The 12,795-nt window shown below is 44.3% G+C and overlaps 1 protein-coding gene across 4 annotated transcripts in view; it reads right to left on the bottom strand.

Annotated features, from left to right (window-relative positions):
- Window positions 1-13: 13 nt before the first annotated feature.
- arfgef1 (ADP-ribosylation factor guanine nucleotide-exchange factor 1 (brefeldin A-inhibited)) overlaps window positions 14-12,795 on the bottom strand; it is a 52,548-nt gene continuing 39,766 nt past the window's right edge. For 2 of the 4 annotated variants that reach the window (XM_037078588.1, XM_037078585.1), the window contains 21 exons: window positions 12,547-12,698; window positions 11,937-12,065; window positions 11,683-11,841; window positions 11,095-11,239; window positions 10,874-10,964; window positions 10,329-10,369; window positions 10,016-10,185; window positions 8,930-9,081; window positions 7,780-7,952; window positions 7,453-7,613; window positions 6,457-6,587; window positions 6,079-6,208; window positions 5,779-5,914; window positions 5,256-5,394; window positions 5,081-5,153; window positions 4,833-4,992; window positions 4,584-4,723; window positions 4,315-4,486; window positions 3,631-3,769; window positions 1,685-1,802; window positions 14-1,434 (listed from right to left, as the gene is read on the bottom strand). In XM_037078588.1, coding sequence (XP_036934483.1) covers window positions 1,213-1,434; window positions 1,685-1,802; window positions 3,631-3,769; window positions 4,315-4,486; window positions 4,584-4,723; window positions 4,833-4,992; window positions 5,081-5,153; window positions 5,256-5,394; window positions 5,779-5,914; window positions 6,079-6,208; window positions 6,457-6,587; window positions 7,453-7,613; window positions 7,780-7,952; window positions 8,930-9,081; window positions 10,016-10,185; window positions 10,329-10,369; window positions 10,874-10,964; window positions 11,095-11,239; window positions 11,683-11,841; window positions 11,937-12,065; window positions 12,547-12,698 — 2,933 coding nt within the window. In that variant the 3' untranslated portion in view covers window positions 14-1,212. The remainder of the gene's footprint in view (window positions 1,435-1,684; window positions 1,803-3,630; window positions 3,770-4,314; window positions 4,487-4,583; window positions 4,724-4,832; window positions 4,993-5,080; window positions 5,154-5,255; window positions 5,395-5,778; window positions 5,915-6,078; window positions 6,209-6,456; window positions 6,588-7,452; window positions 7,614-7,779; window positions 7,953-8,929; window positions 9,082-10,015; window positions 10,186-10,328; window positions 10,370-10,873; window positions 10,965-11,094; window positions 11,240-11,682; window positions 11,842-11,936; window positions 12,066-12,546; window positions 12,699-12,795) is intronic. The other 2 variants (XM_037078586.1, XM_037078587.1) reach the window with 1 other exon arrangement.

The raw sequence follows: 12,795 nt of genomic DNA, 5'->3' as shown, positions 1-12,795 counted from the left end.
ATTTCAAATCAACCAAGTTCAAAAACTTTATTGACCTAGAACCTGATTAGAATGCCAGATGATGTATCGTACAGAAAGTTGTACATAATCTTTTTTTGCAACATAGAAAACTTTACATTGCTGTATCATATACATTTTGTTTTCTACATCCATGAGCAGGAATGCATCCCATTCATACTTAAAGCACAGCTAACAGTTCTCATCTTCTCTATACATATAACTTTCCCCAAAACCAAAGAAAGAAAAAAACAAACAAACAAAAAAATTAAATATATTATTAACTTTTGATTTTGTACACAAGAGTGTGAAAACTAAACTCAAACATAAAAACAGAACTAGTGACTCAAAAGCAGCTAGCATCAGGTTGACGATTCATCTTCCAGTTTCTGAGGCCCAGTTATCATCCATCTCAGATAAAAACCTAAGAACATATAAAATGGAATAATTTAACCCTTCACTTTTCACGGTCTCGTTCGATCACAAGTCATACCGTATCTGCTGGAGATGGTGCAGTCAAATAAATTATCACAAAAGTAAAATCTCCAGTGCATTCGAAAAAAGAGATCAAGTGCAGCAAATCCAGAGGAGGAAAAAAAAAATAAACAAAAATAAATGAAATCTAGTGTTATAAGATTATATTACATAGCGGCAGATTTGTACAACTAGTTTCATCCAAGAGGCTATCAATACTAATGTTAGCCATCTGCGGCGCAGACAGAGAGATCATTACTATTGATGTGTGAGAAATGTCACATTTCATAGTTACTAAATATGTCTTTGCATGTTGTTGAAACCACTCATTCTTTACTTTTTAAATATACAGTAAGAAGCACACATTGTTTGAAATATATTCCTTCTGAGCAGATCAGAGATATTGGTAACTGTCAGTTGGTTATCAGTAGTTTTATCCAGTGGATGCATCGCTACACCTTGTACAAGACGTTACTGTTCATCATGATATCAAGTACTCTGTCTGTTTGTGTGTATAGGCGTGTGTGTGTGTGTGTGTGTGTGTGTGTGTGTGTGTGGAGGGGGGGGGGTGACGGGGTTAAGGGTGCGGGTGGGTGGTAGCAGACGGCCGACTGATCATCAGCCATTTAAGTCAAGTGTTCGGCATTAACCACGTGGAGGGCCCCGATGGTGACACAGGGCCTCAGTCGTACAGGTGTGAGGTGGAGGCCTCGGTGGAGTCAGGCTATCTGTGGGGCAGCATCACTGGGCCTCCTCCCCAGCCTCCTCCGCGACCTCCGTGTCGGCCTCCTGCTCGACACGTTCCGGCTGAGGCTCCGGTTCAGGCTCAGGCAGCTGTGCAATGCGAAACACGAGGCCGATGCGCAGGTAGAACTTTCTCAGGACGGCCCGGAGCTCAGGGATCAGGTCGAACTGCATGATCTCGCACAGCAGAGGGTAGTACCTGGATGCATGGGCCTTGAACTGAGGGCGGCGGAGGGACGAGACAGAGACTGAGTTAGACATCTTATCTATAAGCTGTGTATTCTGTGCAAAATGGCTGTATGTGACAAAACCTTTTTCTTATCGGTTTGTTTTCTTGTTGATTAAAAAAAGTACAACATGACAAAAGCCCGACTCCTCTGCTATTTTCGGATATCAGACTACGTTGTTAATTATCGCCACATCACCACAAGTCAGGAAAAGGCGTCATCAAGCGTTTTTGGCTCCTCACCCTTTCATCGCTGATCTTTAGCACCTTGGTGAGGAAGAGCAGCAGCAGGTTGGTCCAGGCCTCTCTGTGGCTCTCCGAGGTCAGAGCCAAGAAGTATGCTACGGCCTCACTGCACACACTGTAGCACCCAGACAGAGAGAGGCACACATATCACAAATGTGCATTTACACTCTGGGAGGACATTAAACTGAAAAGAAAAATGGCTGGCTGTGTTGTTCAAGAGAGCATCTGCAACTCTGCCTCGCTCAGTAGCCGCTAATTAAAGCCTCTGACTGGGGCAATTATGGAGACACTTTTCCTCCCAGTACAATCTTGAGGAGAACTGACGCGATCTCTGACCTTTTCTCCTCCGACCCTGCGGCCCTCTGTTAGCCCCCCCAACAGTTTCTCTCCCCCCTCCTCTCTCACACTCCAGCCTCTTTGACCTAATCGCCCCGTAAATCTGCTTCAGTCAAACTGTGCATATGTGCTGTACATGGCCTCTGGTAAACAAGTGTGTGTGTGTGTGTGTGTGTGTACAACTTTAAGAGTCAGTGAGTGCCTGTGTTTGTGGACAACAGGATGAAAGGCAAAATACAGGCATGATGACACACAACAGCTTTCCCTTGAATTAGGAAGTCTGAGCTGCTCGCACATGTGGCACCATCCTTCCTCCTCCTCCTCCTCCTCCTCCACCATTCCTCTTCTTCTCTCTAATAACGAATGCGAGTAGGAGAGACAGGCAATGATTCTGCTTCATCTTGATATCATCATCAATTCGAGGGCGAGGCTGGGAAAGAAAAGGGGGCGACGGCTGTTTGCGAGGCACTGAATAAAGATGCAGCGATGACAGCAGTGCTGACTGAACAATGAAACATCAGCGCGCTGATTCCTTCGATCTATAAAGCAGACGGCATCCGTTTCAGAGAAATGAGGAGCTGTGCACACGTTGCATCTTTACAGTCGGTTACTCGTGGCGGATAGTGACATCAAAACAGCCTCCCCTTCCCTCGGGGGCTGATGTCTCTTTTTGATTTCTCCTTCCTCTGAGGTGGCTATTGACGGCTCAGCCCGGAGAAGTGTGATTTCTTTGTTCTCACTTTGATAACAGTGATGGTGCATGTGTGAGAGACGTCCTGAGGTTAACCCCAGTTTGACTGATTCGTCCGCAGCTCATCAGTCGATATTAATATTTCACAGTTATATCGGCAAAAAACATCCCTGATATTGGGCCAACTGATTAAGCAGGAATGATGGTGAAGCGGCTTTAAAGATCTGGATAATTTTCAATAACAAGAAACTGCCCTCAAGACTTTGAGGATTATTAAAATCATTAATTTTTTCTCCTCTTCTTCAGGATAGATTTAAAATCACAAAAAAAGTGAGACTGAACTTTTGAAATTCTGAACATAATTAGACCAGAAATTCACACGTCCATCCATCTCAAGCGCACACCTAATTAAATTACTAAAACAGAGTTTCTGCGGAAAGGAGTCCTGAAAGCGCTCACCGTGTTTTCTTCCCACCAACAAAACCTCTAATTAGTTTCTCATTTCTGTCAAATTGAGAGCACATTTTCAGGCATACGCACGCATAAAGTCCACCTGTTCCAACTGTCTCTTGACACGTTTAGTAGGAGTAGTGAACTGCAGACGGCATCATTAGTGGGCTGAATGTACGCAGCACAATACCAGAATCCATTAGAAAGATCAGTAGTTTAACCTGTCACATCATGTGCATTAACCGGTGCGTTTCAGTTATTCTCTGTGGGCAGATTGTGGTGCAGTCACTGAAGGACTGGAGATGAGCTACAGCGATGAGTGTCAGAGCAACAAGAGAAGAGCGTCACATCTACCTAGAAATCATTGTAAACATCAATGGAGGTGTAATTGTCAGATGCAACTGACGGCTGCTGAATGACCAGCAGCTGCAGTGGGATACGAATGCGCCACATGTTTGTTCCTTACTTGAGCAGTCGTCTCTGGACCTCCTCCCAGGCGTCCTGGCGGCTCTCGTCTGTGTACATGCGAAACAGGATGCGCAGGCCACAGGCCAGGCTGCTGGTCTCCTGCTTCAGCAGGTTGGGCTTCGACTTCCCCTTGAAACCTTGAACACACGCACACACAGATATGCTCGGTTACAGTCATGGCCATTTTTTTTACATTTTTCCTCATTATCATTAGTGATGGGTGATCATTATCTGTATCTGTTCAACCAGCCAAATGCTACGTATCCATATCTGTGCTTGGAGTGGGCGGGGCTTAAACTGGAAGTGGTCAGTGCTTTAAGCAGAAGGAAGTTGATGTGGGTTGATCACATCTTGTTATTCTTTTAAAGAAAAGCCTCGGATCAATGTTTCATGATCATTTGTCATCATTTGTAAATGTTATTTTTATTGTTTTTATTTTTTGTTACATTGTCGTTCTTTTTCTGTTTTTGTTGGTTGTTCTTTTTTCTTTTTTTATGATGATGAACTTCAATAGAGTTTGCTATTTTAGTGTTTTCGAGCACATTGTTTTGGTTTGCCTTGGCTGGTTAGTGGTGTTTGCAGTCACAGCAGGCAGCTGGTTTCAGCGAAAACAACTAAAAGTGCTAACCGTCATTACTCTCAAAATGTCTGAGGAAGCAGCAAGGCCTGAGGTAAAGCCTACCTGCTTTCCAAAGTAAGGTCCTCTGCTCGTTGTTGGAGTTGAAGGCCTTGGCGAAGCGGTGCGACTCCAGCAGGCAGTCCAGCAGCTTGAAGAGCTGTTCTGAGGTCAGGTAGCGATACATGCCCTGGTCCTGGGTCTCCACCGGGACGTCTGCTACAACCACAGCATCCCGCTTCAAAAACACAGACACGACAGATTATTATTGACTACGATCACAGACATGTAGGAAATTAGAAGAAAAAGTGACTGTTACTATATCGTGTTTGTACCTGAGCAGCAGCAAAGTTTTCAGCATCTTCCTTCTTACTGGTGGCAGGAAAAAACACAATGTTATCGATGGTCTGGATCAGCTCCAGCTGCACGACGCACTTAATCAGCAAAGCTGCAAATAAGCGCTGCTCCTGGACCTCTGTGGGACGCACAGATAAACTTCTATCAGAGCACACACACAAACACACAAACACACACACAGACAGAAAAAGCTCAAAGTCTGTCTTTGAGTGAAGCAGCGGGCTTACTCGCTGGAGCCCTGCTCCTGGAGCCGTCCTCACACATGCCCGAGGCAGAGCTGTACTGACTGTGCCGGCGGTTCTCAATCGCTGCCCTGTCAGCGCTGCCAATGGAGTGCTGGTCATCACAACGGGACTGAATATCCACTGACTTCTGGGAAATGGAGTCCTGAGAGCAAAGTGGGCCTGTGAGTTAATGCGACTTTTTCCAGACACGGTACTTAAAATTATACAGAAAAAAAACTGCGTCTCCTCACCAGCTGTTTGTCTGACAGACTCTGTGCTGTCAGGTGTTCTCCATCTGCCCCTACTGGTCTCCATGTTAACAGCCTGAAAATCAGTTGGTCAGAGTCTTTATTGATTTATATTTTTGATTCCTTTTCATAGTTTTTTTTTCTCCAGACTTTTCTATGTTCAATCACAGCAGCTTACGCATGTGGGATGGTGGTCTTGAAGATGTCGAGCATGCAGTTACACGTCTTGTCCCAGGTCTCTAGGGAGAATTTCTCTCCATTCAGGATGACCACGTTCTCTAGACAGTTGGTGCCTGAACGGGCAAGCTGCTCGTTATCTACAGGCACACGGAGGAAGAGGAGGAGGAGGAGGAGGAGGAGGAGGGGAGGGAGAGCAGAGAGACACAAAGAAACAAATTGAAAAATGTAAGCTGTATTGATAAAATAAAGTCTACTGAGATTTCTGCCTTTTTTAATCTTTTTTTCCAATAAAGAACCCAAAAATACTACAACACCTATTGATTATTTGCTTTCACCTTTTTATATAGTGATGATTCAGTATTGATCAAGCACATAAAAGCTTGCAGGCAATCATTAAGACCTGTCACGGCTAATGCCAGTAACGGTCCTGATTTAAACTCAAACACTGCAAAAATCCTGGGAAACTTAAACTACTTGTGTGAAAGTACGGTGTGAGATAGAAAGAGCTGTCATGTGCTCACCTTGCTGCACACACCAGTAGAGCTGAGCCAGGATGTCATCCAGCAGGACATCACTGAGGGACTCAAAGTATTGGGTGAAGACATCACAGATGGCATAAAGTGCATGGTTGCAGGTGGTGGTCATCCACTCTGCTTTCTGAGGGCGCAACACAAACACTGTGAGAACACAAGCTACAACGCAGTTCTGCAGCATAGACACAGTATTCTGATATTGGAGACACATTTAAACCAACAGGTCATGTCGGTGTGAGACAGACAGAATGTGAAACAGACGCTGAGGATGAAAGACTTGTCGTGTACCTCGGTCTGTTGCTCAGGCAGCTTCATGTTGTCAAAGATCCTGAAGACAATTCTGAACAGGTCTTGCCACCAGTGTTTCTCAAAGGTGTGCCCGTAGGTCTTCATCACTTCAAACATCACTGTCAGCCCCCTGGGAAATGCGCACACACACAGACACACACACACAGATTTGCCCTTTCCTTGGTGCGACTGCTGACATTTGCTTTTTTACAACATGCGGTCCATTTCTATCTTGCAGACACTTGCCGTGCAGCAGCACTGTGCAGAACCTGGACTTGTCTTTATTGCTGTTGAATTAAAATTTAAACTAATAGCTGTCATGCCTTAAAGAAAAAAAAAACAACAAAAAACTGCAGGCTAAAGGTGAACTCCACCTACCTGGTCCTGACATCCAGCTTACACCTGTTGATGATGCAGGAGAGCTCGAAGAGGATGGGGAACCACCCCCGCACCCACACACGGTCCTCAGGCGCTACATTCATGTCATCACTGGTGTAGTCTTTGAAAGCCTGCCAGAGAAACAGATCCACGTTCACTGCTGTACCGCTTCAGCCTCGGGGGAGGCTTAACCCTCCCGAGTAAATAAATGCACCTTGGCATATATGCTGTGCGTGGCCCTGACATACACTGTGCCCACTCGTTCTCCTTCATGCTTTCTGATGCACAGACTCTCCCTCTTTATGGTGTCAAGAGCGAGAAAAGGATTATAGTAGCATGACAAATCTGTGCCCGACAACATGGGCACGGAGCACATTTACATACACACTGGATGATGTCAGTAGATGCAGCTGTTTGTGCATTAATTCATCCTGTACTGTGCAGCTTATAATCAAAGCAAAACACGCTTTTATTCAGCCAATCTTTAGATGATGTTTAATAAAAGCTACAGAGTTCGGATTATTCTTGATTCCATCGTTGTCACAGCTTTAAAGAAAATAATAATATTCACGGTCTGCCTAAAGTGATGCACTCTTACAGCCTTTACACTGAGGAATACACTGTTTTGTATAATAATTATGCCTTAACACTGCCAAGTTTACACATTAAAGTGTATTAAAAGGTGTTGGTTAGTGCTACAGCATATCCGAAAAAGTAGCATAAGCCTTCTGTGTGTCCAGAGGAAGAAGCATTTAATCTGATTAATTTGCTGATTGATATCACTGACGGCAATTTATCAGGGAGCTTCCTCTGGTGCCACAACAGGCTTTAAACTACTTTTTTCAGATATACAGTAGAACTTCCCAAGACCTCTAAACACACTTTAACATGCAACATTTGTGGAGTTACCCTCATGCACATTTCCCATCACATTTTATGACCTAAATTCCATGTAAAATGATCTTTTCGGAGTGCACAGCTGAGTCTGGTGCTGACCTGTGGCCTCTCTGAGACGTATTTGGCGCAGTGTCTGATGAGGCGTATGGCTTCCATGCTCGTGTCCGGGAAGGAGGCATTGCATGCAAACTCTGACAGACACTTAACAGCGTCTTGGAAGGAGTCGATGGTGGCTGCAAAGTGCTTTTCAAATACATTCGCTGGGGTCAGGGGGAGTTTGTGGAACAAGAGAGGAGAAAATGGTAAATGAAGAGACAAAGAGAAAGATCAGAATCTGGCGACCACAAGATGAATGTGACTGGTTCAGTACAGCATAAGTTATGACAGTCCTTCTTAGGCGTCTGTGTGTGTGTGTGCTGGACTTACTGACGATATGGCCGGTGGTCTGGAAGGCCAGCTCTACGATGCTCTCGTCCTGGTCAGAAGCAGCCAGGTGGAAGACGGAGAAGATGTTCTTCCAGCCTGAGCGGATGTTCGCCGCCTGGGAGTTCACCATCTGGGCTATACAGCGCACCACCATGTCTCTGATGGTGGGAGACCTGGACGAGAAGAAGTTTAAAATAAGAGGAGGAAAGTGAATTGGAAGAAGCAGGAGTCAGAGGGAGAGCAGTGCATGAAGAAACAGACGAAGAAAAGGGAAAGCGGGGAAAAACAAGTATGAAGCATTAGAGCTGATCAATTAAAACAATAAAATTCATCTCTTCATTGATGTCAATTATCTTTAAAAGCCCTTCATAACACCCTCGATTCTATTCTCAGGCACAATCATTATTCCAGCTCCGGCTAGTCTTGGCACGACGTGTTTTTACAGCAACTGTTGCCATAGTGAAGAGCAATCCTAATTGCTCTGTAGTTATGAATGAGAGAGAAACTCTGCCTCCACTTACCATGGAGGCAGAGCGCACACACACACACACACAGAGGGGCAGCATGAGTGAGTCTAATGGACACACAACGCTGCAGGCTTTACATGGCTGCCTGCCATCTCCTCCCTGCTGAAGCTCTCAGCCTGTTCAATCTGTGGGTGGATTTATACTGCTACTCCTCTTTCACATGAATGAAAAGGATGCTGCAGTAAAACAGCTTGCCCTTTTGATGTTGCTGCAGTTACAACGGCAAAATCCAATTCATTTATAGGTGATATCTGTTCAAATTCCATTCAGGACTGATTGGGGCCCAAGCAAGGAAATGAAATGGTTTTCACATGAATTCACTGGGAGGGTAATGCAAACAGACTGAAATGGGTCAGTTGAAATGTTCCCTTGCCAAACAATATGCTTACTCATTGCCATAAGAAGCAGAGACAGAGTAGCAACACAGAGAGTGAGAGAGAGAGAGAATAACAGACGAACTGCTACAGAGGTGGAGAGGAAGAGGCGAGTGCGAGTCAGCAGCCATGTGAGAAACAGCCCAGAAATAGTAAGTACTCAAAGCCACAGTGTTTACACTGCAGATCTACATGGGAGGAGTGACTTGAGCACTCACTCACAGATAAATGTACCACTTGTCTCCTGACCTGTTCTTTTTCATGATGTGCTCAAAAGGCCTCAGAAAGTCTTTCTGGAATCTGAAGTTGGCCAGCTCCCCCTTCTCCAAAAACTTCATGGACAGTTGCCTGAGAGAGTCCACAGCGAAAATTGCCACATCTTCGTTGGAATTACAGCCAACCTGTGCAGATACAAAAACATGATTGAGTAACATCACAGCACGTCCTTAAAGAGGCAACAGACATCTTCCCCTGTTCTTAGTGTTATTATTGTTGGCACAATGTTGCAAAGACAATTGGATTGTCTACGTTCTCCTCAGACTGCCAGGTTACTTTGCTTGTCCTGGGTGATCACTTGCTCAGTAGCAGACAAAATTGGCGATAACTGTGATTGATATGTTTATAGGGAAGCAGTGTAAATGCAGATAGTTTCACAAATTGTGCAAGCAACATTGACTTTATCTTAAGGCAGAAAACTTGCCTATTTCCAGTTTAAATATAATGAGTGAGATGTAGCTTTCCAAGAACAAACTGTTCCTACAGGTAGACTTCAAAAAACAGAAGAAGAAACAGAAGCAGGAAAGAAATATCTCTAAAAAGCCACTTTCCAACATGATAAACGACTATTTCAAGGATTTGGTTTTTTACACACACCAAACACAGTTTGCGGCATCTCGGTGAGAAACAGAGTCGCAGTGAGAGAGATGTCCTTGAATACCAAACTACTAAAAAGCTTTTCTGGCAACAGTTTGTGTTTATCACTGAGTGAAATCAGCTTTCTGTAAAACAGAAGTTGGGTGAGAAAGTAAACAGTCGTTTGAAGCCCAACTGAGGAAGTGAAGAATTGAGATTTTGGGCCAAGTAGATCATGAATTAAAAAAAATATATCAGACTGCTTTTTACTGGCCTTTTTCCTGGCTGGCTATATAGAAAAAACATAAAGGTCACTGATTGAGAGGTTGCCAGTGTGTGAGTGTGTGTGTTATTTGATTTGTTTCTTCTTCTGTGGATTAGTATGCATACAGTAAATGGATGGTTACTTTTTCATTCATCTCCTTTAAGAAAGCTTGCACTGCTCTTGTGTCCCCACCAAAAAACTAGCTGAGCATCACTTGCCTTGTTGAAGTGGTCTCCGATCACCTCCCAGATCCTCGACCACTGCAGCCTGATGCGGCCCATGTTGTAGTAAGAGATTTCCACTATCTTCTGTAGGCTGAACATGCGTGGGTGTGTGGGCGAGGCCAGCTCATCCATGGACACGGCGCACAGCCAGCGCACGAAATCAACTGATGAATACAGAGAAGATGTTGGCAATGAGCAAAGAAAGGGGCGCTTTGTACGGCCAAAGTGACTCACGGCGATTAAAAAATAGCTCAAATGTAACTGTCCTTGGAGCATTTAGAATACAACAGCTTGTAGCTACACTCACCTATTGCGTTACCATCCAGTCTGGTGGAACCGGTGAATATCCTGAAGCAGAGAGATGTGGCAATCGTCAGTTAAATGCTGCATTGCATGGAAAGATTTTAAGAGTAGCTAGATCTGCAATTGTGCCATAACGGAGAAAAATACGAAGGTGTTGGATCAGAAAAATACACCATACATGGCATTAATATCTTTCAATGTAGTTTTTTAAATGAATGTTTTAAATGATACTTAAATTAGGGGTGTTGAAATGTATCGGCATTGCTAAAAACTAACACTAACATCATTTTACTAATAATAAATAATCTGGTGACATCTTACTGTTAATTTCATTATCATTCTCGATTAATTCTTGAGTTATGGCCAAAATTGTGTCTGTCTGACATTTGTCTACCAAATTCTGGTCAGTTCATTCTTGTGTCCAAGTGGTTATCTGTGCAAAAGTCGAATTTGAAGAAATTGCCTCTCAGTTCTCTTTCTCAACTACAGAAATTGGAGTTCAACCAGAACAACCGTGTGGAAGCTTTTAGGCCAGGGTGACCTCAGTACCTGTCCACAGCCACCACCACACTCTGAGAGCTGGTCTCTCCGATTGACTCCTGAATGCTGGCAATCTGCTTTCGGTCCACAGTCCCTCCGACTGCAGAGCAAAGCACGGAGGATTACAGATCATACAAAGAACTGATTTCAGTTTGGACTGATTTACGTCAAAAACAGGAGAAGGTCATGACAGACTTGCTTTACACTAGTATTAATAAGCTTGTGCTGACCTAGACCCAGATACTCATCGTTGCTCTGCTCCTTCGTGCTCGTTATGAAGCCCTCTTTGCCCCGCACAGTCCCTGAGATGTAGCGTGCCTTCACGCCCGTACCGATGAGCTGTGCCAGCTCCAGCTGACTGATGCACTTCATGATCTGAGAAAATGGCAAGACAGTGGCTTTATTAGACAAACAAATGTGGATAAAAAGCAATATGTGACACAGGAAGGAAACATGAGCACTAGGAGTATTAAGGGGGATATTGAGACTGATCAAACAACAAAATACCCAGAAAACCTACAGTATGACTGCATGAAACTCAAATAACATTGTTTTATCATTGTAATATAATACTGTTGTTTTTAGACATCTTTTTTTAGCAATAACCCACAGGAGGCTGTGTTGGCTTGGTTCATGTTGTGCCTAGTGACGACAATTAGCCATTCTAAAATATACGCATATATTTCCCAGTGGAAATGAAGGCTTAATGTGGCTCACTGCCTGAATCAGGAAAAGGTAAATATGAGGAAACAGAACAGAGGAAACTGGGCAGATGAAAGTCAGTTTAAAGTGGGATGATAAAGATGAGAACAGTGGACCTCATGCCAGGAGTTGCCAAGGTAATTGCCATCAGTGTGGGCCACAGTGATGAGGGTCTTGATGGTGTCAATGTTCTTCTGCTTCATTTCTGAGATGCCAGAGCTGGCCGTCAGCAGGGTGAACCTCGCCAGGGCCTGCACATACGCGTCCCTCTCCAACTGTTGCAGAGACAAACAGACCAGGCAGTGTGTCAGAATACTGCACTGTAAGAGACACAGTAAGACGACGAGCCCCTCGGTTCACACTGCAGTACCTGTATGGAGAAGATGCACGCTATCCTGATGGCACAACGGATCCCCTCCAGACACAGTGAGGCCACCTCGGTGTCATCGCAGTCCTGGAGACCCACGCTGAAGGCAGCCAGGAACGGTGTCCATGCCAGCTGAGGGACAACAGAGAGATGAGTTGTTACAGTCTCTGCGTGAATCTGTGTCTGTGCTTTATAGTGTGTGTGTCTATGTCCACTTGTGCTACCTTGAACAAAAGATGTGTGCGATTGCTTGACTAGGCTTTTAATATTAATAATAATATGAGGTAATAATACAAAGGGGCCACTGCATGTAAACAAGGTAAAATAGTATGAAACTGTGTTGTCCTTTAAGGTCAGTTTGTTTATTCAATTAATTCAGTCATGGAAACAAAGAGAGTTTGTTTAGGCATAGAAATCAGTAACTTAAGATCTTTCTCTTCTGATTAAAATTTCTTCTCCAAAACTACATGGAGCACCTTTATTTAGTAGGTTGTGATGTTTTGTAAGACAGTGTGTGCTATTAAAAATATGATTTGGTTATCCAAGAAAGTGATTCATGGTTTCAAATGGCTCAAATCTAATAATGTTCGTCCTCATGTAAAAACATCCGTACCTTGAACATGGGCCTGACGTGCTCCAGGTGTGTAGCGCTGGTGAAAGGCGCCTGGACGTGGCTGACGGCCTCCATCAGAGCTTTGGCCGTCTTGGCCATCTGCTCCATCTCGACGTTGTACAGCAGACGCCTCTGCTTCTCACTGGCCACGCCTGAGTGAGAATTAGCAGCAGACGCATCCACACACACACACACACACACACACACACACACACACACACACACACACACACACACAGCTTTTATTAA

The sequence above is a fragment of the Acanthopagrus latus genome, chromosome 19 (genome assembly GCF_904848185.1).
Source record: "Acanthopagrus latus isolate v.2019 chromosome 19, fAcaLat1.1, whole genome shotgun sequence".
Lineage (NCBI taxonomy): Eukaryota > Metazoa > Chordata > Actinopteri > Spariformes > Sparidae > Acanthopagrus > Acanthopagrus latus.
This window is presented reverse-complemented; position numbering and strand designations above follow the sequence as displayed.